This window comes from Centruroides vittatus, unplaced genomic scaffold (assembly GCF_030686945.1).
Source record: "Centruroides vittatus isolate TY-2023 unplaced genomic scaffold, ASM3068694v2 contig_549, whole genome shotgun sequence".
In the NCBI taxonomy this organism is placed as follows: Eukaryota; Metazoa; Arthropoda; class Arachnida; order Scorpiones; family Buthidae; genus Centruroides; species Centruroides vittatus.
The window spans coordinates 5,496,899-5,522,293 of NW_027122325.1; the positions used below are offsets into that span (position 1 = coordinate 5,496,899).

The 25,395-nt window shown below is 27.7% G+C and overlaps 1 protein-coding gene across 2 annotated transcripts in view; it reads left to right on the forward strand.

Moving 5' to 3' along the window:
* The window catches only part of LOC136978739 (putative leucine-rich repeat-containing protein DDB_G0290503), a 37,814-nt gene that overhangs the window by 10,784 nt on the left and 1,635 nt on the right, over positions 1-25,395 (forward strand). The window contains exons 1-5 of one of the 2 annotated variants that reach the window (XM_067274536.1): positions 3,502-3,517; positions 6,215-6,299; positions 11,663-11,910; positions 15,508-15,735; positions 19,659-19,783. In XM_067274536.1, coding sequence (XP_067130637.1) covers positions 11,667-11,910; positions 15,508-15,735; positions 19,659-19,783 — 597 coding nt within the window. In that variant the 5' untranslated portion in view covers positions 3,502-3,517; positions 6,215-6,299; positions 11,663-11,666. Of the gene's footprint in view, positions 1-3,458; positions 3,518-6,214; positions 6,300-11,662; positions 11,911-15,507; positions 15,736-19,658; positions 19,784-25,395 lie in introns of those variants that run through there. The other variant, XM_067274535.1, reaches the window with a different exon arrangement.

The window sequence follows — 25,395 nt, forward strand, 5'->3', positions numbered from 1 at the left end:
GCCAGGTCTTCAACCTAGTAACCTTGAAAAACAAGTATCATTTCAGAAGCATAACAGGAGATGAGTTGTGTGGGGCAATTGAACACACTATTCATTGATTTCAGGTCTTACAACTTCAAAACTGGAGCCAAATTGCTGAGCAGTTAATAATTGTTTAGCCAATTTGGCTGCATGTGTTCTGGGGAACCTGGAAATGAATCCACTTGAGTCAAAAACTCCAGGAATTTTTCTAGGGGGTAGTCCATCCCAGATATGTAGGGTTTTGTCCTTTAACATCCAATTGCTCCCTTGTGGGCCTTACCAAACCCAGGATGAACTTGATGAAAAGGCCCTCTTAATGTCCACAGGCAGAAAGAGTCAGAAAAAAACTTCAGAACTGGGACCACATTGAATGAGTAGTATTGGTTGCACTATTGGTGTTGAGTTCTGTGTCAGTAATGTTTGTAAGCAATGCACCGGCTGAAATTTCTGACAAAGTTCCTAATTCTACTACGAAAATGGCACTGAGGGTTGCAAGGAGATTCCCAGAAAGCATCATCATCATGAATGGGATTAAGGGAAAGATGATTCATTCATCAAAGAATTTGTCATTTTATTAGAAAATGAAAAAAACTTATTGCTAAGATGCAAACTGTGAAAATTAACTTATTTCCCACTTAAAGCTCGGTTTTGTAAAATCCAAATTGTGTCAAAAATCAAAATTAACTGCAACTTTTTTTATAGTAGCTAATAATAATAATAATATTTATTTTATGATATATTGTCTTGTATGCTTACTAAATCTGATCATGAAAATACTGTATTTGAAGAGATGATTTTCAAAGTGACTTTTATTTCAGTTTCTTTAGAAAATAGATATGATGGTACATACTTTTCATAATACCTACTATATCATTAGTAAGGTATAGCCAAAGTCATTCAAATGCCTATAAAAAATATTCACTGTGAAGTGTATACTTTATATCAAAATGTCTCATATCTCCAGTTTGTTTCATTCCAAAGGGACTTTAATCTCATCAGTGAAATTGTGTCAAAATGGTACTGTAATGTTGAGATGTGGCTGAAATCTGTGAAATAGAACATTTTTGCACCCTTTACATTGTAATTTTAGTGCCCAACATCGGTTTTTAGGGTGGTATTAGACATGGAACCAGTTACACCAAGCCAACATGTGGCCATGTTTTTCACACTTGATCATATATATATCAGCTGGGTAAAGACTGATTTCTGAAAATCTGCATATGTTGGAACTACATGCATTGTCTTGTGGAATGTAAATGGAGTGCTATCCAAATAAAGAAAAATTCATAATCTTTTTCAAATTTACAGTAGAGAGTCGAAAATCGGAATCAATTGGGGACTGGGGTTGTTCCGATTAGTCATTTGTTCCAATTACCCATTATGTACGAAAAAATACATTAACCTGTCCAATGTTCAAATTTTTGTCCGTTGCGTGTCGCTTCGTGTTGAATTTTCATTGATTTTAAGCCTAACGAAAATTTTTATAATAATAATCGAGGCTATCGTATTGTTAAAAATTATTTCTGCATTTTGTACGAACAAAATAAATATATTGAAGAATATAAAAACATGAAAATTATACTTTAGAAGTAAATTTAGTATCAAAAACGTTCGATTCAGCACGACACAGTCTGACTGAAAATCGTTCCGATTACCAGTGTTCCGATTAATGACTCTCTACTGTATTTCTATACTAATTTGTTTACTGTTACTTCTTTACATAAGGTTTTTTTCTGTAGAAAATATGATTTAAGAAAAAACTGTCAAATTAAAAGTTTCTGCTGTTTTTAGTGTACAGTAGAATCATATGTTAATATTTTGATAGAATTCCATTTAAAATTTTGAAGTTGACTCTTACCCCACCCTCCATGGAGAGTCAGTTATATGGGAGTTCTTTAGTTGATTAAATAATAACTTTAAACACAGACAAAAAATTATTTTTAATTATTGAATGAATAATGAGATATTGAACCTGTAACAATTTATTTGGACCACCCTGTGTATTGATAATTATAGATTTTAAAATATTTTATAGTTTGAAAAAAAAACAACTTTAAAAATCAGTTCTGATAGTTTTTATATTTCTGTTAAATGGAATTGACAAAAAAGAAGTTTTATTTTGAGAATAATATATTATACATATATAATTGCACTTACAGAAAATACATGAAACAAAATGCAAGATTATTGACATCTATCAAAATTGAAAATTTAAGATATAATTAAATTTATTGGGTTGTTTGATAAGTTATGTTGTATTTGTTGTTTTATGTTAGACATGTTTGTATCATACATATTACAGTTCAATTCAAGCATATTTTTCATTATCTGAAGCAATAATATTTAAAAATATACATTTTAGAATTTAGCGTTATTTTTATGATAAGAGTGAGAAATATTTATATAATTGTTTACTCTATGAATATCTGAATGATCATAACACAAGGATAATGACTAAAAGCTTGTTTAAAGTATTTAAGGAAAATTCCATAAAAGTTGACATGGGTGATTTGTGAAATTTTGTAATGGCAACTTTAATCTTACTGATGATGAACCATGTGATCACATCTTTATATGACTTATACAGAATTAAAACATTAATTGAATCTAATCTACAACTGTATTGAGAAATTGTATACTGAGAAACTGTATTTAGCAATTTTTGAATACTTGAAAGCACTAGGTAAGATGGTTTATGAGGGTGTATCCATTCCATCAATTAACTGATGCACAGAAGGAACAGTGCATATGAATTGCTACTGCTTTACTGATAAGGCAAAACTACACACCAGTTTTGGATTGAATAGTACCAGTAGATAAAAAAAGAGTTCTGTATGTGAATATTATTCAAAAAAAGACAATGGTTATCATCAAAATGACAATCATTACTAGCAGCAAAATTGTATTATACATCAAAAAGGTGTTACCCTGCATTTGGTGGAATATTTGTGAAATAATTCATTATGAACTACTCAATGAAAATAAAACAATAGCAGCATCTACTTACTGTCAATTAATGGATCATTTCAGCATAGAGTTATTCTGAAAAGAACCACCAGCTCTAGTCAATAGAAAAAGCATAATATTACACTATGACAATGCCTATTCATACATTGCAGCAGTCACAATGCAAAAAATTAATAGCTTTGGTAGGGAAATTTTGCAATAATTTCTTACTGACCAGATCTGGCTACTAGTGACTATTGAAATCAGAAAGTTTCTGTCAGAATGAAATAGAAATATTGACTTCAAGGTGCAGAAGTAATGGAAAGAGTGGTATTAAATTTAATTTTATATTAAATTAAATTAATCAATATAAGTTTTCTTCAAAATCTTAAAAAAATGTGGCATTACTTATCAAACAATGCAATAAAGTAACTAATATTTTTTTATTTACTTAGTTATCATTTATATTTATATTAAATATTATACGTTAGATATCATCCCAAAATGAAACAGTAACAAGAATGGATGATGCTAGTTGTCCAGACACCAAGTAAGTAGCATAAGATTATAACTAAATTTTTTATTATTATAAAAAAAAATTAAGTTGTTGAAATGTATACTTTCAATATTTCAATTTCAAATGTCTTTTCTGTTTGTATTCTCTTATATCATATTAGAGTAAATAGCTTAGCAATAAAGATACTAAACCAGAATTAAAGTACTTTAAATAGAAATGAAATAAAAATACCAAATTTCCTATAAAATTCCAAGTTTTATTCTTGCACTTTTGACATACTCTTACTTGATACTCCTGTATTATATATTTCTAGATGATATAATGCTTAAAAACTATCATTATGTATTTTTATCTCAACCATTAAAAGTTTAATTAGTCAAATGTCTTCAATGTGAAAGATGTTTGCCCTTCTCCCTTTGGGATCATTCTAATATGATGTGGAGGGGATATATACAAATATTGTGACAGATTGTAACAGGGAGTGGGGATGTTAGTAGAATGTTGATACCTTAAAGAATCTCAAAAATTTTTCTATTTGAAATAATTTTTTTACCAAAATCTTTATGCCAAAATATTTTATCAATGATCATACAGTAATATCTTGCTTATTTAAATAGCTGTACTTTAGTAGAAGTGCTGTACTAAATATGCTCTGTTGGAAGTACTCTAGAACTTTTAATTAACATGAAAGGATAATTGCAACAATTTAAGCTTTACGGTACAGATTACAGATAAAGATACCACTGAAAGATATACTAGTATATAACATATTATTTTTAGTCTAGAAGTTGCTTAGTACAATGTCATCAGACTCTTCTGTGAAATTTAAATTTATTTTTTTTGTTTTTTCTATTGCCTATTTTGATATTACTCATCTATTTATGAAAAACATTGTCATATATTCTGTCTTTACACAAAATTTAATGTTGCCTTTGTTATCATTCTAAGAATAAATTTAATTTCACTTATTATTATATCAACAGCATCATCAGTTTCATCAAATTAATATATCATTGCTTATAATCAATTTTGTTAAAAAATGGCTGACAGTAATTTACTTAGTAAAAATACAGTTGACTCTGCCATATCCAAAGTTATGTGAGCAGCATTGATCCCAATATTAGAAAAATCCGGATAAGAAAGAGCTTTTAAATACGGCTGTAATATATATGCCTGTATGTACTGTACATATAATAGTCTTATTTTGACTTAGATGCTTATTTTGGACAATTACAATTAATTTTGAAAGTATTGTATTAAAGTTGTTTTGTTGTTGATTCACTAACAAGCTGATACATCACACCAATGTCTCATCATTATCAAGGCAGTGGCAGTTGATGCATTAGACTGTTCTATGAACTTCAAGGCAATCTTAATAAAAAAAAAAATTAAAAAATATACACATTGCGGTATAGAAAGGTGAGTTTAGGAATAGTGTACAGTATTTTCAAAAATTTTTGGTTGTCTCTGATTGTTCTGGATATGGAAGGACCTGATGTGGGAGAGAGTACTGTGTATTGAAGAAAACAAAAAAATTTTTGTCTTCTCAAGTCGTCATTTCACAGTCACCATTGACAAATCAAAAAAAAGAACAGAAGACTTAAAGAGATGACCTTTTATTAGAGGTTATGCCTCTTTAAAAAATGTAAATTGGTTTTAAAAAAGTCTTCCGGTGACAGTACCATAAATTAAAACAAAATATTCATTAAAAAACTGCCCAATTATAATTTACATAGTAAAAAAACAAAAGGTTGTCTCTAGATTTGTTTTTGTTTTTATTTGTCAATGGTGACTGTGAAATGACAGAATGTGAAGACAAAATTTTTATGCATTCTTCAATATATATTTTTTACTACTATAATTTGTTCTGATTTAAATTTTATTTTATCTTGTAACTGCAAGTTTGTTTATATTTACTTGTATTCTTGTCATTTGTCAACACTTTTTTGTTTATTTCACTGTTTTAGTTTGTAATTCTATTTTAGATTTGTTTTAAAAAATATTAAAAGTCATTTATATTTTATCAATTTTATACTAATTTCATCAGTTTTTGTGTTCTTTTTATTTATAAACTTTTTATTAACTATTTCATTTATTTATAAAATTTTTAATTTGTATATAATTTATTAGTATTTAAATTTATAAGAATAAAATAAAAATACATATAACTGGAAATGTAATTTAATACTTTGTATTTGTTATTTTAAGATTGTAACAACAGACTGTTACAATTTATTATTACACTTAATGTTTAGATAAAATAATTGCTGTTATATAAACCAGCTTAACATTTAGTTTGAGTCTCCTTTATTTGAGATAGTGTTATGTTACTAATTGTCAGTTGTATGTAGAGTTTTTTTTATTGTATTCTGTTTCTTTATAAAAATTGTTTATGGTATGATTTTCTATTTAAAACATTAATTAGATTAAAAACTAGTTTTCCTGTATTATCTCTTAAGTGCAATATTAACATAAAAACTCAATATTTTCTCTAGGTTTCATCTGTAATCATAATACCTCATGAATTACACTTATGATTATCAGATAAAGAACAATGATTTTTTGATTTTATGTCAAGAAGTAAATGAAAAATGGTTTCACAGTTAGGCAAAAATGAATGTACTTAATGTTTATGGCAAATTAATTGATCTAAATCTAAACAAACAATGCATTAAAATCTCTGATTTAATTTTCTGAATTTAAAGTGTCTCAGAATTGTTTAATTTTCAGAATTAGAAAGAATTTAAAAGCAAAGATGATTTGTTAATCCAGAAAAGCCACAGAAATGGATTGGATTTACTGAGCATTTAATCAGGTGAGATGATTTTATGAAAACAGCAATTTATAGAAAAATTCAACTTTTCTCTTGTATAACAAATCATGTAAATTGTATTGTATACTATCAGACATATGTGGTAAAGATGATTTACCAATCATTTTGAAAAGCATTGTATTGTGTTATTTCCTGAACTCAGATTTGTTTATAAAAAAATTATTAATTTTAATTAAATATAATATAAATTATAAACTAAACAAGATGATGGTACATAACAACATAAACATATCTTCATAAAATTAAAATATTTTGCAATGAAAACTGGAAATTATGAGAATATTATTTGGATGAACATTGCAAACTGTTTGTCATTGCTGAAATAATACTAAAAGGATAAAAATGATTCTTCTGTTTATAAATACAAATACATTATGAAACCAGAAAGCAACTTATTTTATATCCAGGAAATAAACACAGTTTTTTAGGTGTCTAGTATTTATATATATATAAATTTTAAATCCAAAAAGGTGAGAAAGTATTATGAAAAAGGATAATTATTTTGTGAGTTTTGGGTTAAATTAAATCATTTTAATTATTTATTTATATAGATATTTTACCATATCTAGTCAAAGATGAGAAACTATCAGTAAATTCTTAAACTAAACATAATATACAAGGAGATAGTATGACATAATTATTGATTGACAGCAGAGTTTAATTATATTAATAATTCAGAAAATGATTTATACTCATTGACATTCATATGTCTAGCAAATTGATATGATCATATATGTTCTTAGATTTATCTTTTCATCTGCAAGTTAAATTATGTTGAACTTGTTTAGAACTAACTCAAAGGAATGTTGTGCATGGAAGTATAACTTGGAAAATTACAATGTGAAAAATTAACATGAAATTTCTGAAAGAATGAATAGTAAAGAAAAAAATATTTTACAGTATAATAATGGATAAATGCATTAGTTACATAAAAAACTGGAGAAAAGTTTTGATTAGTGTGGTGGGTCAAAAGATTTTCTTCAATCGTTTTAACACCTATGAAATTCTTCTGACTTGAACATGGAGTTGTAGAAATTTAAAATTTTCCATAAACATCAAGTACAGCTTTTGTTGAAAAACACTTTTTCCAATGTCCATAAATTGTGATAGCATAAACTAATTTGTTTACCAGATTTTGAATATTTTTTTATTTTTGGAATGTTGGTTGCTTGTTAGTTATGTACTAGGTGGTTAACATTTTAATTGATTCGGTAAATTAATTAAAATATTTTTTAAACTAGCAATTAAGGACAAATTGTGAATAAAATATTGACATTAAAAGTGAGGACATTTTATACACAGCATTAAAAAATAAGGAAATTATAAAATTATAAAATCATCAATTTATACCAAAATACATCCTATAACAAAAACAAGTAAATTATAAATTCTGATTAAAGTGATATCCTATTATCTAGATATATTTCTTATATATTTTTAGTGTATTGTAAAAAATAGATATTCAGTTATTAATATCTGATTAATTGTGTACAGTTTATAGAAGAATTTGTTAATGTGGATAAATTTATTCATATTAACTGAATTTTAAGAGTATATTCCAGACATGGGCAAGTGCGGCTCTTTTTGAGTTACATGTGGCTCTTGCTGAAAGTGTTAATTTCTATTTTTTTATTATTGATTTTACAATTTTATTTTTATAATTTTGTGAAAATATGTTTGTTAAAAAAATTCAATATTTGTTTTATATTATATTTATATTATATAATAAAATCGCACACCTTACCATACTATCTGCCATGACAGTACAGAACTGCGGCTCCCATGTATTTTGCAAAAACCTACATTTCGGCTCCCACAGAACTCTTGCTTGCCCACCCCTGGTATATTCTAAGGGTGTATGAATTTAACTGTGAAACATTAAGTGATAAATTAAATTTATTTGCCTGCGGAATGTAAATAAATAAAATTTAGTGATGATTTGATATATTTTTAATCGAATAAGAAAACTTAAATATTTTTTTAGCAAAAGCAGTATATACATCTAGATAGTAAGAAATGTCACATTTCTTTACTCTGAATGCAGTAACTATCATTCAAATATAAAAATTTCTATATAAAAAAGATTTCAGGTTAAAATATTTGTTTAAAAAATATTCATAAATTGAAGCCAAACACAAAAATAATTCTGCTTTAGTATATCTTTTCAGTAATTTTTAAAATCAATTTTGCATACATTTATGTAGAAAATACTATGGAAAGATAATTGCTCTGCTAATATTTAATTGTATTACTATACTATGAGAAGGATGTACAAAAAAGATACCAATATTATTATTATATTTGTTTTCAGATTGTTTAGAGGATAATTTTTATTTAAAACACATTTTTTGGTTAAATTAATTGAGAAATTACTTTACAATGTATTTGCAGTACATAAGTATAAATTTTATAAGTATTAATAATAAAATAAAAATAATTTTAAAAGATAAGATTGCAATTATAAAGTAATTGGATTTTACTCATATTTTATCTAACATAATCTTTTAGGAATGTAACTTATGAATAATTAGAATAAATTGATTCTAATTAAAAAATTAAATAGTAATTATCAGTAATCACTGTTTGTTAGTTTTAATATATTATATATGTAAATCATTTTAAATGTGAGGGAAGGGATGATTGATAAATAAAGTCTCTGTTTTTATAAAATTAATTTGAGAAGAGATGTAATGTGACCAATTTTAAAAAGTAGTTAAAATCATTTACTGTAATCATACATATTAATTTTTAAATTTAATCATCATTTAGAGTGACATACTTTTTCCAAATGTTTACTCTATTTCTGAATTGTGCGCAAGAAGAAACTTTATAATTTTTTTTTTTATTAATTTTTATACACCAGCACAAACTTCACCATCCAATGAAAAGCAGTGATCTTTCAACACTATTTTCATTTTGTGAACAACCAGAAGTCTGATGATACTAGATATTTTATACCAGTTAAGAAGTTCACAATTATTGTTCTCTCTACTTAGGTCATTTTGGTAGTTTTTTTTGGGGGGGATTGAAAGATAACTGTTTCTATATGGTAGCTGACAAAGGCAGAAATAATCAATTCAGTGAAATATTGTGAAATCTTACAAGTACTTGAGAGACATATTTGTAGAGTAAGGCCAGAAATAACTGTCTTTTTCTTGCACTATAATAACACAGACCATATTGCAGTAAGGAAACAGCAAAGACAGTTGAGAATTTGAAGTTACAACTTATTCTTTACTGTTTTTATAGTGCAGATCTGATTGAAGAGTCGCTGCTTTTCATTAGATGCTGAAGTTTAAGATGCTGTACGAGAATGAATCAAGGAAAAGCCAAATCATCTATAATATTCAATTAGCATATATATATGATATATCTTATTTTAAGTACTTTAACATCTTTCTTTAAATATTAGATTAATATACAGTTGAACCTGTCTATCTCAAATCTCACAGAAAGGAGAAAAAGTTTGAGATATAGAGGTTTGTATGTAATGAACACTAATTGGTTTGATTTGAGCTATGGTATTTTATTAATACAATAGTACATACAATACATAACTGTATTAAGTATAAATAAAACATCTTTGATATACCTTCAGAAATAGTTTCTGATGCCTGATTTTGTTTGACTGGATTATTTTTTGAAAGTAAGCAATATCCATGAATGCATCCTGACTATATGTGATGAATATCTCTCTATGAGTCGTGAATATCTTCCTGACATTCAAGAAAAGTTCTCATCATTTCAATGGCCTTTTCTGCTTCTTTTGTTGTAATAACTTTAGATGAATCTATCTGATCCTCTAGTTCATTTAACCTTCCATTTCTATTCTGTTTTTCAAATATCAATATGTAACCAGTTTAAACACCATTATTTTCTGAGAATTATCACATTCACATATTCCAAAAATACTATCCTGCCAACAACTTTATTTTACCCAGATACATTTTGAAAATTACAATATTTTCCTCTTCAGTGGGCTTTCTTTCAAACAAGCCAAATGAAGCACAAACACTTTTTTGATAAACTTACACAATATTTCAATATTCCAATTTGTTATTTTTTTCTATTTCTATAATAAAATCATTTCTTCCTGTGTTCTTTTCTTTAATCATACACATTTTTTCATGGTCCTTGCCATCATTACTTTCATTTGTTTGTTTCTCACCTCATTCACTAACACTGAATGAGGATCTTTGATTCACTCTTTGCAAACACTTTGAGGCACAGGTGCACTTTTGCTAGAAAGTTTCCTGAAGACGATATTATGTCTACTTTTAAAACTCTCAAGCTATCTGTTTCTGGCTTTAAATTTGCTATGGCCAAGTCTTTTGGTAAAATTCTCAGCTTTCCTTTGTAACATAATTCCACTAATAGGAACTCCTTGGTCACAACATTGCACAAACCATTTTCTGACACATTTGTCTATTTCTGGAAAAGAACATTTTTGATTTTCTTTTCACATTCTTGTTGTTATTTTCAAAGTTTCTCTCCACTGAAGCTCTATTCTTTATTATTGTTGAAAGAGTAATCAATGGATTGCCAAATTTGGTCTCAACTTCATTCTTTTTCATCTGAGGATTTCTGTCCAAAAATTTTAAGATTTTCATTTTTTCTTTGATTGAAAGGACATTCAACTTTCTTTGCACATCAGCCATTTGCTTCTCTTAATGTTGCAATTACAAATGTAAATATGTCAAAAAAAACTCATTGGTCAAGGAAAGTTTATTGAATTCTGTTATAGTGCTTCACCTGGAATAAAAACAGTAAGGCACAAGTCAACTTGTAGCCAATCAGAGAAAGGCAGTTTGAATTGCAACTATGCAAGAGATGTTTCTCAATTACACTGCTATCAAAATGTAGTCACTGAACTGTGAATTTGTCATTGACACTTTGGTCTATAATTGGAGATACAGAGGTTTTGGGGAAAATTATTTGAGATAAACACGGAAAATATATTGAATTTAGGCTGCAAATGCAGGGGAAAAAATAAATTTTGAGATAAACAAGTTCAGGATAGACAGGTTTGACTGTGTATCAGAATTCACAAAATCATCAAAAAATAGCAGAGAGAAGTTTTTGCCTTATATATTTTGTTAGCTGAGGGTCCTCCCTCAGCTAAGGAGGATCTAATTAAGTAAGGAAACTTGCTTCTTCCCTCTGCTATTTTTTGATGATTCTTTAAATTTTGCTATGTAATGCATAAACTAAACAAGATATATTTAGGTATTATAAAATTTGAAAATATTTATGATGAAATATGAGAGCTATCTATAAATTTAACAGTTTATCATATTTTATTTACATTTTGTAAAACTTGTCACTACTATATATATATTTTATAGCAATATGGAAAATACTGATAAATCATCCATTAGCAATGAAGAGGAACAGTTTGTTCCAATTGAAGACAAACCTCTTAACAACAGTGAAAGTTTTAATTATGATGGGGACGATAATTTATCTTATCCCGACATTTCTTCAGGTTCCAGTAAATCTTATTCTTTTGATTCATATGAATTATATCGTGAAAGTAGTCCAAGTAGCATTTCTGCAACAAGTGAATCAAGTTTCAGCATTATTGATCAACCCTGTAAGTTTTAATTCTTTATTTATTATATTGTCTAATTCCTTTAATTAATTTAAATTTTATTTTTAAAATTGTTCCTTTCCAATTTTATATTTTTACAAATTACAATATATTTGTAATTTTATTTTTTATCTTGTTCACAATTTGTTACACACAACCTTGTTAAAAATTCTATCTAATACTGTTTTTTTTTTTTTTACTGAATTATATTTACCGTAGTATGAATCAAGAATTCTTTTGATAATTTTTCATTATTATTGATTTCTCAAAATGATATAGAATAAAATTTTAATATATATTGAGAAAAACATATTTAATTGATAAAGGAAATCGTTTATTTTATTTATCACTAAAATAAATTCATTTCTCTTTAATTAAACTTTTTTATATATTTTTTATTGCATTTAGAAATCATGAGAATTTGATTTTTAATTAAATTCTCATGATCAAATTAAAAATCAAATTATAATATTAAAGGTTTTATTGTGTGTATGAACATCTCTTTAATCCAAACTTTTGTTTAGTAGATTATCTCACAACATCACTGTTAGAAACATCTTTATTTCTTTTAAAAATTGGATTACGTTGTTAAATGCATTTCAGGTTTGCTTATATTCCAAACCTCTCCTCAGTTCTATACAAAATAATGTAAGAAATATAAGTAAGGACAATATTATCTAGATATTGCGGAAAGAGAATTTTTATGATACAGTCATTTTACATACCATAAGAACACACAAAAAATCTTTCACAATAACATCTGTGAACAAACATAACATTCAAATGTTTTATATAAAGAGGTTTCTCTTCCTACAATACATTTAGTTATTTAAAAAACATAACTTTAAAAGACTAAAAAACTTACAATTTTATCTCCGTACACCTAAAATGGATGGATACTAGTTCACTTTAGTAGTTTCCCGTGGTTTACTCATACAAAGGATAATGATTGTCAGATTGACAGAGACAATATAAAAATTCTACACTCAGGAAAAGATTCTTATAAATGGAAGTTGAAAGAACATATCAAAATACAAAAATATCTTGAGAAAAATTTGATTAATATCTCAAATGGTATGCAAATAGACCCTCAGTGGTATAATTTGATAGAGGGTGCTACGAAACATTATGTTTCTTAATTAAACCACAAAAGGATACATTGTATAATTGTCAAATAGAAATACTTATTGTCGGTATGTATTCACATATTGTTAATAGAAAAACATTTATTTGTAAAATAACTGTAGTTTCTAAATTTCAGCTGTTATGTTACATTATATCCATAGTGTTTCACTAAAGTGAACTAGTATCCACCAATTTTAGGTGTATGGAGATAAAATTGTAAGTTTTTTAAAAAAAACTTTCATAAAAAGTTTTTGTCTTTTAAAGTTATGTTTTTTAAATAACTAAATGTATTATAGGAAGAGAAACCTCTTTATATAAAACATTTGAATGTTATGTATGTTTACGGTTGTTATTGTGAAAGATTTTTTGTGTGTTCTTATAGTATGTAAAATGACTGTATTATTAAAAATTCTTTTTCCGCAATATCTAGGTAATATTGTCCTTACTTATATTTCTTACATGTTTTTGTATAGCACTGAGGAGGGGTTTGGAATATAAGCAAACCTGAAATGCATTTACAATGTAATCCAATTTTTTAAAAAATAAAGATGTTTCTAACCATGATGCTGTGAGATAATCTACCGAACAAAAGTTTGGATTAAAGAGACATTCATACACAAGTTCCAATATACAGCAACCATGAAACAGAAAAATCATAAAGGTTTTATATTTGTAAATTTTTTTCAGTATGAGAAGAACCATAACAGTATTTTAAAGTTAAATATGTAGTGTGGCCAAAAAGTTAGTTAATTGGGATGTATTTTAAGATTATATTAAGGTTTATACTAATTATTAAAACTAGTTTTAAACAGCTGCATGTTGTTGTTTGTAATTCATTTATTTCATTGTAAGCATAAATAGCCACAAGCAGCAGTTGCAAATTGAGTTTAATCTTTCTTAAAATAATTTTTAAAATATATCTCATTTAATTGATGTTTAGATCAAAATGTATATTAAACCATTTTGATTTTCATTTATTAGAAATGTTTTAAGAATGTATTTAGAAATATTTTATTTTTTACTATAAATATACATAAATTGATTATTGTGATTTAAAAATGTTCAATTTCTCTGTAGCATTTTTTTATAAAAATTTTTTGGTGTTTTTATATGTCATCATATACTGTCACTATTATTTAATCTTTACCTGTACAAATGACTATGAGCACGAAATAATACAAAAAATATATTAGAAATACAAATTCAAATATTTACAAATTTAAAAATTAATACAAATTAAAAAAGATTACATAAGAAAAAAAATTTAAAAAAGAGTACAAAATTTCAAAGATTGGTACAAATTTTACTGAGGGGCATTTCAACAAATTAGTTATTCTTTAAAGTGCTAATACCTTGTAATAAGAATGTATCCAAACAAATCAAAATAAGAATAATTATATAAAACAATAAATTCACAAACCCAATATTTAATTAATGCCAAACAACCTATCATATTATTTGAGGTGTAAGAGGACCAATTTAATAGAGAGGTTGCGGCCGAAGTTCAAACTTTAAACTTGTACAATAAGCAGAAGTACACATTTGACATTTGAACTGTGAGCAAAACACATTGCGTAACACATTCATGTTGCGCACTGATTCATGGGATATTGTTGAAAAATGGTGGAAACATTCAAGAGCAACAAAGCGAAGGTAAATAAACAAACTATTTCTAGAAATTTACAAATGAATTATGCTGTCGATGGTAGAGGATGCTGTGAAAGAACAAATCTACTTCTACAGTGTTAGGATAAGCTATTATGAATGCAAATATATAAAAAATTCTATAGGCACTTCACGTTATTTTCAAAAATTGAATAATTAAATAATTTCTGGATTAAAATTGTCTGTTTCTTTAGTGTTATTTGTAGATGCTTAAATAATCATTACTTTAATAAAATACGTCATAATTTTAACCCAAAACACAGAAAAATTCAGACATTTAAGCCGAATTTCTATTTGCCATGCTCGATGTTCCAAATACCATTGTCAAACTTCTAGGCTTACAAGATGGCGGCACTCTATGTTCAACGTTTACGTTTTAGAGATGGAAACTTTGGTCGCAACCTCTCTAATAATTAGATAAATGTAATTTGACTAGAGGTAGGCAAATGTTAGGCTTCCATCTTGTGATAATTTTAATAATTATGTTTTCTAAAATTTCATAATCTGGTAGATATATATTTTTGGTCATGATTCCTGTCAAATAACATTGTAGCCACATTTCTTCTGAATATGGAATCTGCATCTTAAATCATTTGGCAGTGGCAGTTTTTCCTTTCTCCTGAAAAATTTACTTTCATGAACTGATTGCACCCAAAACTTTCCAAGTTTTGGGATGCAATCAGTCAAATGCTGTTTTTATTGAATTAGGATTATTTTCTAAAAATAGTAAAATCAAATTTAATTTTTCATTAATTTGTTAGAAATATGATCAATATTGTAACTGATTATTAAGAAAATAATTGTTTATAGGTGCAGTTTGTCCTTTAACTCCAGATATTCTTGAAGGAATTAATGAAGATATGATTGATTTATCAGTTGTTTCAAGTATTCAGGAAGAGTTACCTCCAGATATAGATCTTAAGCCAGGAAGACGCCATTATGTTCACACACGTAACATTCATTTAAATAGATGGCTGAATCTTATTGCATTATTATCTGCAGCACTTGTTTTTGGATTGGGCATTGGCAATTTCATTGGTAAAGTTAATTTTTTTAAGAAAGATGAAGTAAATTATAAATATTTATAATTAAATTATATAATATTTATAACTAAATTATAAATATTTATAATTTACTTTATCTTTCATATTTATTTGTGTATTAAACTTAATATATAAATAAATTTAAAATATAAATGTATAAATATGAATATGAATATGAAAAATAATCAATATTTTTATAACAACTTTTAAGTAATAAAAATTATTATAAAAAGTAATATTTATTAATTGATGAAACAAAATTTAAATATTGATAGAGATTTTTAATTAAAATTTCCTTTAAAATGAAATGCAATTTGAACTAATCAATAGAATTATGATTTAAAATGTAGTGTTTGCATATTTTCATTGAAAAAACACTACTCCATATTTTTCTTTTTCTTATAATTTATTAATTAATAATTTATAGTTGGAGTAAGAACAGAAAATTTTTGTATTGTATGACTTATAAATTCAGGATAATCACATCTAAAGATCAAGCTTGTTTCCAATCTTAAATAACTGTAGTGCAACTCTGTATTTTACTTGAGTTGAAAAAGTAATTCATTACTTTTTTAATAATTGATAATATATAGTTCAGTCTTGCCATGATTAGACTGAAATAAAGTGACATGTAATAATGATGGTTTTTAAAAACTCTATTTTTAAAATTAAAGAGAATTAATAAATTTTACTGTCCAGAATTTAAAATGCTTACTGCATATGTAAAGCACAATTTTATTCGTATTTTAGAAATTAATATAATTATTCTTTTAATCAAATAATAATATAATTTATCATATACACCTATATAGATCTTGTGCTTGACCACAAAATCTGTGAGTCAAATTGACTTTCTTCTTCTAAAACTAAGAGTCAAATCTTAAAATTTGCAATTTAAAGTACCATATAGAATGATGTACCATGCATAAGACAAGGACCAAATTTTAGTCTACATTTCATATGTGTGACTTGTATAGGTTGTATAAGATGACGCTCCAAACTTCTAAACCTACAGATCAAAAACAAAATTGGAAAACTCCAAATAAACAAAAACTTTGCATATGTTGCCAAGAACAAATCAAAATGAAGCTGTCAATTCATTCCTTACAATAAAATATTAAGCCTCAGTTACATTGGAAAGTTTAGTTGCCACTTACTGGCCATTTTTATCCATTACTATCAAACTTACTTAAAGCAATTACTGCAGCTTGTAAACTTCCTAGTGCAATTTTGGCTTTACTGTAGATCATAAAATATATAGCTCCTTGTACTTTCTAATACAATTTTTTACATAGTGCACAAAAGTGCAAAAAAAAAAAATAGGATGTCAATAGGCATTAATTTATTAGTGCATTTTCTCTTATATTTTGTTTGTTTTTTTTTTTTCAATGTTTTATTTATGACATCTTCAGTTAGCTTTCCCTTATTAATGAGACTAGACTGAAAATATGCAAAAGCAGTGCAGGTGAAGGCTATTTTCGACCTTTTTATTGCATACAAAAATTTCAACAAACATGATCAGTTTTATTTACTCTTATTCTTTATTTTAAAATTATAACAACTTAGAAATTTTAAAAACTATTTTAGTAATCTTTTGTATGTTTTTCCATGGAAAAAGTTTTAAATTTTTAATTTGTAGAATTGATTTGTATTTTAAAAAACTAATAATTACCTATGATTTTAAAAATAATAATTATAATAATTTAATAGTCATAATAATTTAAAAAGCTTGCTAATATATGAAAAACGATATGCATATTATATTTTATGTATTTTTACAAAAAGATATTCTTAGGTACAAATATCCTAGATTTAAATATAAATTTTTTGTTTTATCCACTTGGTCATTAGTAGGTTGCATTTTTATTCTGTTTTAGAATAGCTTTAGCACTTTATAATTAACATAACTGTCCATTGCAATAAATCTCAGATCATAAGTATCATCAAACAATGTGAAAAATGTAGACATTAACATGACATCATTTCACATAATTGACATCAACACAATAATCAATAAATTTACATACTACACATGTATGTAGATAAAATAAGACTAATGGTAAATATTATTTTTTTTATTGTTTATGATGTTTATAATGCACTTGTCAAACTAAATAATAGTTTTTTTTTTTTTTTTCATTTAAGCAAGTTTATATTGCTTTATTTTCTAAACAACAATATGGTTGTTTCAAAATTCAACAGGTAATCCCAGTAAAGGTAATGTCTCTTTACCTCAGGTTAAATTGCAAAACTGTGGAGATAAAAAAAAAAAAAAACAGAACGATGACTAAATGAATTAAGGGTTTGTTTAAACATATGAATAAAAAGCAGTGACTATCTATGTACACATTCAAAAAGGCCTCTTGTAAGCAGTGGTTAGTTCAGAGAAAGAGCTTTTATTAGCTGAAAGTTATTGAATATGTTGGACTATGTCGTAGATATGACAAAATTGTTTGATTTTATTACTATTTCATTTATTTTTCTTACATGGTAATTGAATGAAGATTAAGTAAATTCAGTTTTTTTTTTACAGTTAATTTCATAAAAAATTAAAGTTAAAAAAAATTTAATATTTTTATTGTAAAGTCTAATTTTTTAAAGTAGTCATTGTGTATCTTTTTTATGTTTGAATCTTAACATGAAAGGAAATAACTGTTGTTAATTTTTTTAAAAATTATTTTGTAGCAGTAAGCTGGAAGTCACACACTAGGAATAATGTGTTATGAATTATATTGATTTTTGTGTTTATTGTTTTTCTCTCAACAGATTATTTCTAGAATGTGTGATTCCAATTATTTTTTGACATCATAAGCTGTTAATGGTGAATTACTAGTATGTTAATGCATTATTCATAATATCGCACTTATTTTTATTTGCAAGACTTCTTGAAATTGACATTAAAAATGATATTCATGACATCAACACACCTTTTGAAATTCTTACATGAATAAATGGAAAACAATGACTTAAAAACTAGTAAATTAGGATAAAATGCTGGTCATGTAGCTTAAAAAAAATCATCAAAACCAAATTAAAATGATAGTGAAAACAAACAATAGTCAGTTTTATTGGAAATTTTCTGAGTGTCAAAATTTACTTAAGTGTTGAAAACATCAGGTCAAATTGGGTAAAAAAGTTGCCAGTTTATACATTTCACATCATTATATATATATACACACACTATATAGACTTTGTAGTTTTGAATACTTTGAATATTGCTTTTATTCATGTTTTTTAACAATAATTTATTTATTTATATAATGGATTTATATTATTACACAAAAATAAATACTGTAGCCTCTATAATAGGTTCTAAAACATTTAAGTTAAAATGTTAAAATGAACTATAAAAACTTTGCTTATTGAAATCACAACTCAGTTATTATCATTATCTTTGGTAAATAGACATTTTAAGTTGTCTTTTCATGCTATTAGCTTCAATTGTGTGGTTGATAACATGCAATTGTTATCTGTTATTCTTAAACAGTGTTTTAAACATTAAATGTTAATCATTTTAATTGTTATTCACAAGCACTACAATAGTATAAATTACTTAAATCTTTTCATTGAAAATAAATGAAAATCTCTATTAACTTTATTTTACAGCAATACTTTGGTTAACACTCAAGATACATTCTTAACAAATAGAACACTAATTGGAACAATATTGCTTTTATTTGGAGGCAGTTCTATGCAAAGTCATTCTAGGCTTTTTTAAAATTTATCAGGTTTATTAGTATTGTAGATTTCATTAATTACATTAGTTAGTTATGAAAAGTTATTAGTTAACAATTAGTTTGATAAGTCATAATATCTGTTGATTTAATTTAAAAAATTATTTAAAATTATAATTAAGATTTCAATTAATCTTTGTAACTTTTGAACTGAAATTCATTATAAATCTCTTAATCTCAATAGGAATGTCTAGGCAGTGGTGGCATGAAAGAGAGATAGCTAGAAGGCAAGTTTTGAAATTAAAACAGTTGCAAGATGAACTTGTTTTCTGTATTAAAGAAAAAATAGAAATTGATCAAAAACTAATGGTAAGTTTAAGTATTTGTACTCTGCAGGTAAATTTTAATCTTTAGTTTTATTAAATAACATTTCTAAACTATCTAGTATAAGATATTTATAACATAGTAAAAGAGTTTTAAAAATAAATGCAGAAATAAAGAAAGGAAACTGCAGAAAGGAAATTAATTCCAAAATAATAATAATTAATGAAATTGTAAAAAGTATATATGATTATAAAATTATTAGCTATGGTTTGTTTAAGTATATTACGTAATGTGTTTTTTTTTTAGTGTAAATTACATTCCAAAAAGGAATTCTATTTTCACTCAAGGGATATGACAGAATTTTGTGTTGGAGCTAAATGTATAAGAATTAGATCAACTAACTAATTGATCTAACATGTTTCTTAAACAAATTTTTTTATTCTTACTATCTTTGTCTGGCTTTATGAGAATGAATAAGAAATAACTTGTTTTATCCTACTTATTCTTTATACACTTGAGGGCAATGGCGGACCACACGTGGGATCAAAGAAGTGGCGATCCATCGCCCATTCATTTCCATCATTACACAGACGTCGCTTATCGAGATGCAGCAACGGAATTAAGTAAAGTCCACGGCTACCATTAAAACTATAACAATATTTATTTAATACCAAACTGTACAAAGGTACTTGGGAGCTAACACGTGCTCTTGCTGAAGTTGCCCAAGAACAAGCGGCTCTCGCTATACCAGAATCCACTGGGCTAAACTATAAAAGGTTTTTGGTGTAGAGGCTATTGTGAACGTTCTGGAGGAGTGGCGCCATCTCGTGCGTTTGAGATAAATTAACTGGTCGCCACACACTAATTATTTAGTAAATTAGAGACCATTAAATTTGCACTACAGAATAGTTTGATGGTTTTGTCAAAGTGATAAACATCAATAATGCCATGATAATCAGCAGAAAGATTAACACTCTGACAATAAGATTACAATCTGTACTGAATTTATGATATAATTGTTTGGATGTTTTTTAATTAATTACAAGTACATGACTGATTTTTAAAAAACTTTTAACTGTAACTTTTAACATGATTTATTTCATACAGTTTCTTTGGAAGAAATTGATTTTGAATAGAAATATAGTTAGTTTCTTGGCATACAACTCAGTTACTCTTTCAATGAAAACATCTTTATTAGAGTTTGTCAATAAAACAATTTAATATAGTACTATCACTTAATGTACTGTGTATGCATACATTGACAAAATTGCTCACCCAAAACAATATAGTCAAAAAACTTTGTGAAAGGAAGAGCATGACAATGAAGAATTATATTTTTTCTATTGCTTAGGTATACTTGAACTAACTAAATCCTGTTCATGTTGCAACTGTAAATAAGAAGCTGATAATCCATTAGTTACTGTTGCTGTTAGTTGTGTATGAACATCATTCAAAGCTTTATTTTTGTTACTGGTGGTTTTAGACTATTGTTAAATTCTTAACTCAAAATTATTATTATTTTTTTAAGTTAAATTTAAACCAACATAGGCATGAGAACAGCATGTGCCAAATTAGTATGAAATAACAATAAAATTACATAAAATAATAAAATAAACATTTACATGCAATTAGTAAATTTAGAATTACAGCAAATAGGTAATACCATAACATGTTTACTAATGGAATGTAAATATTTATCTTATTATTTTATGTAATTTTATAGTTATTTTATACTAATTTATCTCTCTGCATATGCTGTTCTTGTGCCTATGTTCGTTTAAATTTAACTTAAAAAAAAAAAAAAATTGATGTCACTCTTCCTGCCCACATTGTTAATCTGGGAGGCATTATTTATTCTCAAAATTATTACTGAGCTAATCATAAAAGAACTAATTAAACTCTTTTTTATGATAGATAACTTAACTAAAATTATCTACATGCATCAACAGAAAAAAATATTACTTTTTGTTATTAATGTTACCTCTTCTAGAATGTCTTGAAATTGCTGCTGGATTGAAAGATTGTCTTCTTCAGAAATCAAAAAAAACTCTTGAATCCAGCCAGCCTTTTCAAAGCATTATGAAACTGAAGATTTTATCTCGGAGCTTAAGGAATGCTTTCAGCTCTTCAATGACATCCAATTCTGAAAAACATTTTAGATGATTCCCAAGTATTATTCCATATGTCACATTCAACAAGTAATGCCTGAATCATCAACCATCAATAATGAGCTTTAACAATATGTATGATCTAGGGGCCCCAAAACTGGAGTAGTGTTGCTCATAAAATACACCAATTAAACATTTGTGATATGATGTGGGGATGGTTTGTAACATTGTTTTCCTTTTACATTTTTACACTCTGCAGAAATCACAACACTGTGAGGGAATATGCATAGCCTCATGCATATTACAGGATTGGTAGAGGTGAAAGACATATGCAAATGATTAACAGTATATGCAACAAAAGTTATATGCAACAGACATCTGTTTATTTAGTAACGAATATGGCTTCCACAGACAGCTATTCAGGCTGCTTTATAGTGAGGCATACTATGAATGAGGCAATTAATGGTTACCTAAGGTATCCCTTGCCAAGCTACTTCCACTGCAGCATGCATGTCATATATGATATGTGCACCTCACATTGGACAAGGTCCCACAGATATTTAATGGGAGAGAGATCCAGCAAGGCTGCCAGCTAGGGAAGGATGTGAATTCTGTTCAGGTCGGTGAGAGTTTGCCGCATAACATAAAGTTGAGCGTTGTCTTGTTGGAACACCGTGTCAGGTGCAGCTTGCACCAGTAGCTTGAACCAGCAGCTTGCACCAGTGGCCAGCACCACAGGCCCCACAATTTGTGTGACTTACTGGTTTGTTGTGAGAGCACCAAAAATGTGCACAAGTACTGTTTGTTGATTGAACAAGATGCCTGTGTAACATTGGAAAAGGACTGGCACATAGCATTCCCCAGGATACTGCCAAACCTGTCCGTGGCTGTCATTGTCTTACGGTAGTGGGATTCATCTGTAAATAATATCTGATGTCATGCAATGCTCCACTTACAATGACAATGACACCATGCCAGATGTGCAGCCCTGTATCGAGCAATTAATGACACCCTGGTTGCTGGTTGCCATGCATGCATCTTGACTTAATTCAATCTGTTGTGAATGGTTTGAGTGGACACAGATGCACCTATTGATGGCGACAAGCAGCTTCAGATGTCATGTGCATGCAAATGGGTCCCAATAGGCCATTCAGTGAATCTTGCCAGTCTTTGCTCTCTGTCTTGTGCCACTACGATCTACTAGCTCTTCGGCATGTTTACAGATGTTCCTGCATACATCAAGTCACACATCACAGGATGGTACTTGCATCATAATACGTGTGGCAACTGTGCACATTGACAGACCAAGGTTGCATAGCTCCAGGATATGATCTCGTTTCTCAGTTGTTAACTGATGGTATTCAGTTCACTATCATCTCCGAGGCATTTTCTATGCTTCTTTGAAAGTTTGGTTACCATGAACCATTGCTGATAGCAATTTCGGCCCAAACTGGCTGATGGTCTTTAAAGCCTGAAACTGGATACCGTATGACCCAATGTGTACACAAACTTAATCATTTGCATATCCTATCACATCTACTGGTCCTGCAATTTGCATGTAGCTATGCACATTCCTTCATAGTGTTGCAGTTTTGCTTTTGAGGTGTGTATAATGAAATTATGTTTAGCAAGTTCTCCATTATTGTGGCTGTAATCCAGCATTTGTATTAAATTCCCATATCACTGGCAAATCTTGAATCCAGTCTTTTTAAAGTGTTTTCAACCTTTTATTAATTTTGCCAAAATACTTGGATGATTTTTGATTTTTCTATGACTAATAATTTCTTAAGATTAATAATTTGCTGTCAGTTGTTGAGAGTGGTAGCTGGAGTTTCTTCCTGGAGAAAACTTAGAGCTCAAAGTGATTCTAATCCTATAAAATTAACATTATTTTTAATAACAGAAAATAAAATCTTTAACACTGCTTTTTATTAATAAAGAAACATTCTATATCTAGGAAATCCTTGTTAGTTTGAAATTCAAGGGCAAAATAATCACAACTTCAAACTATCAAGTATTCAAGATTTACATATTTCTATACAATGTGCCAGATTCACTATAATAGATGTAATTTATTAAGCAAATGGAATATAGCTAGGAATACAGATTAATAATTAATAATAATACGGTAATATAAATAAACTGCAGGTAAACAGCATGTCTGGTAAGAACCTCATAGGTTGCCAGATAGGTTTCATAAAAAGTAAAGCAGAATTCCTCAAAATGTAGCCCAGGTTATTTTAAAAGTGGCCCAAAAAGTAGTAAGATGCCCAAATGTAGTAGCCTAGAGCACTACAAATATCTCAATCTGCTACTCATAGCCCAATCTTGCAATCCTGAAACCCAGCCGTATTTTATGAGATAAGAGAAAAAAAGTAGTCCGTGGTTAAGGTGACACCTGAAAACGTGCTATTGTAAAAGCAATGCCAGATTTGAGTTGTTCTTGGTCTATTGTTTTCTTTTAACATGGAGGCACTTCAATCTAAACGAATGAGTTAACATACACACAACAACACTGTTTAGACAGAATTTTCACTTTGAATTTTGAAGTAGCCATATTTCAAACTAACTGAATTCCTTAACATGTAAATCTCTATATCCCTGGCTGGGACAAAAGTACAATTACAAACTAACAGGATTTTGAACTATCCGAGTTTGAATTAACAAGGATATCCCGTATTTCATTTAATCAAATGGCTAAAGCAGCCTGCTCTATACTTGATCCTATACCAGCTCTCGACAGCCTAGTTTGCCATTCATATTGCAACATAGAAAAAATGTCAGTCTTTCTTTGAATATCATTTTTCTTGAACAATTTTTGTGTCTTAGCACAACAGGACTTACTTGGTCTGTAAAATAGTACTGTCTTCTTGCAATTGTACAAATCATGGAAACCATATACAGTAATGTTTGCTTCAGTTTTTCTTTTCAGATTGTCACAATTTTGGTGTTAATATCTTTAGCTTTTCTACATCAATTTTTAAAAAGAATCCCTTGTCTGGTTTCTGAATTTTTCTAGCAATATTATAAAAACCTTAAAATCTATCAAATCTTTTAGATGAGTGAGCTCCAGAGCTTTTTGCTGTAAAATAGATCCTGACAACAGAACTTTTTCTCTGATTGCTGTGAACTGATCCCATACACTGTTATTCAGATCTTCATATGGCTGGAAATATATTGTTTCTTAATTATCATATTTTCTGGCATATAAGACGACTTTTTAACCCAGGAAAATCTTCTCAAAAGTCGGGGGTCGTCTTATACGCCAGAAAGTACGGTAGTCCCATATGGCAAGTATATCCCAAACTCTATATTTTAACTGTAAAAGTCGGGGGTTGTTTTATATGCCTGAAAGTACAGTAGCACTGTTCTGCTAATTGTACGTTTCCATTGATTTGAAATGGCTTTTTTTTAAACCAAAGATTGTACACCTTGGTTTTATTAATTTGTAATTTTAACATATTGTTTTATGTTAACTTCAGAGCCTAAACTATGCAGTTGTATCCTAAAATTCAATTATAAAACATTTTAATAGTCAGCTGTTTAATT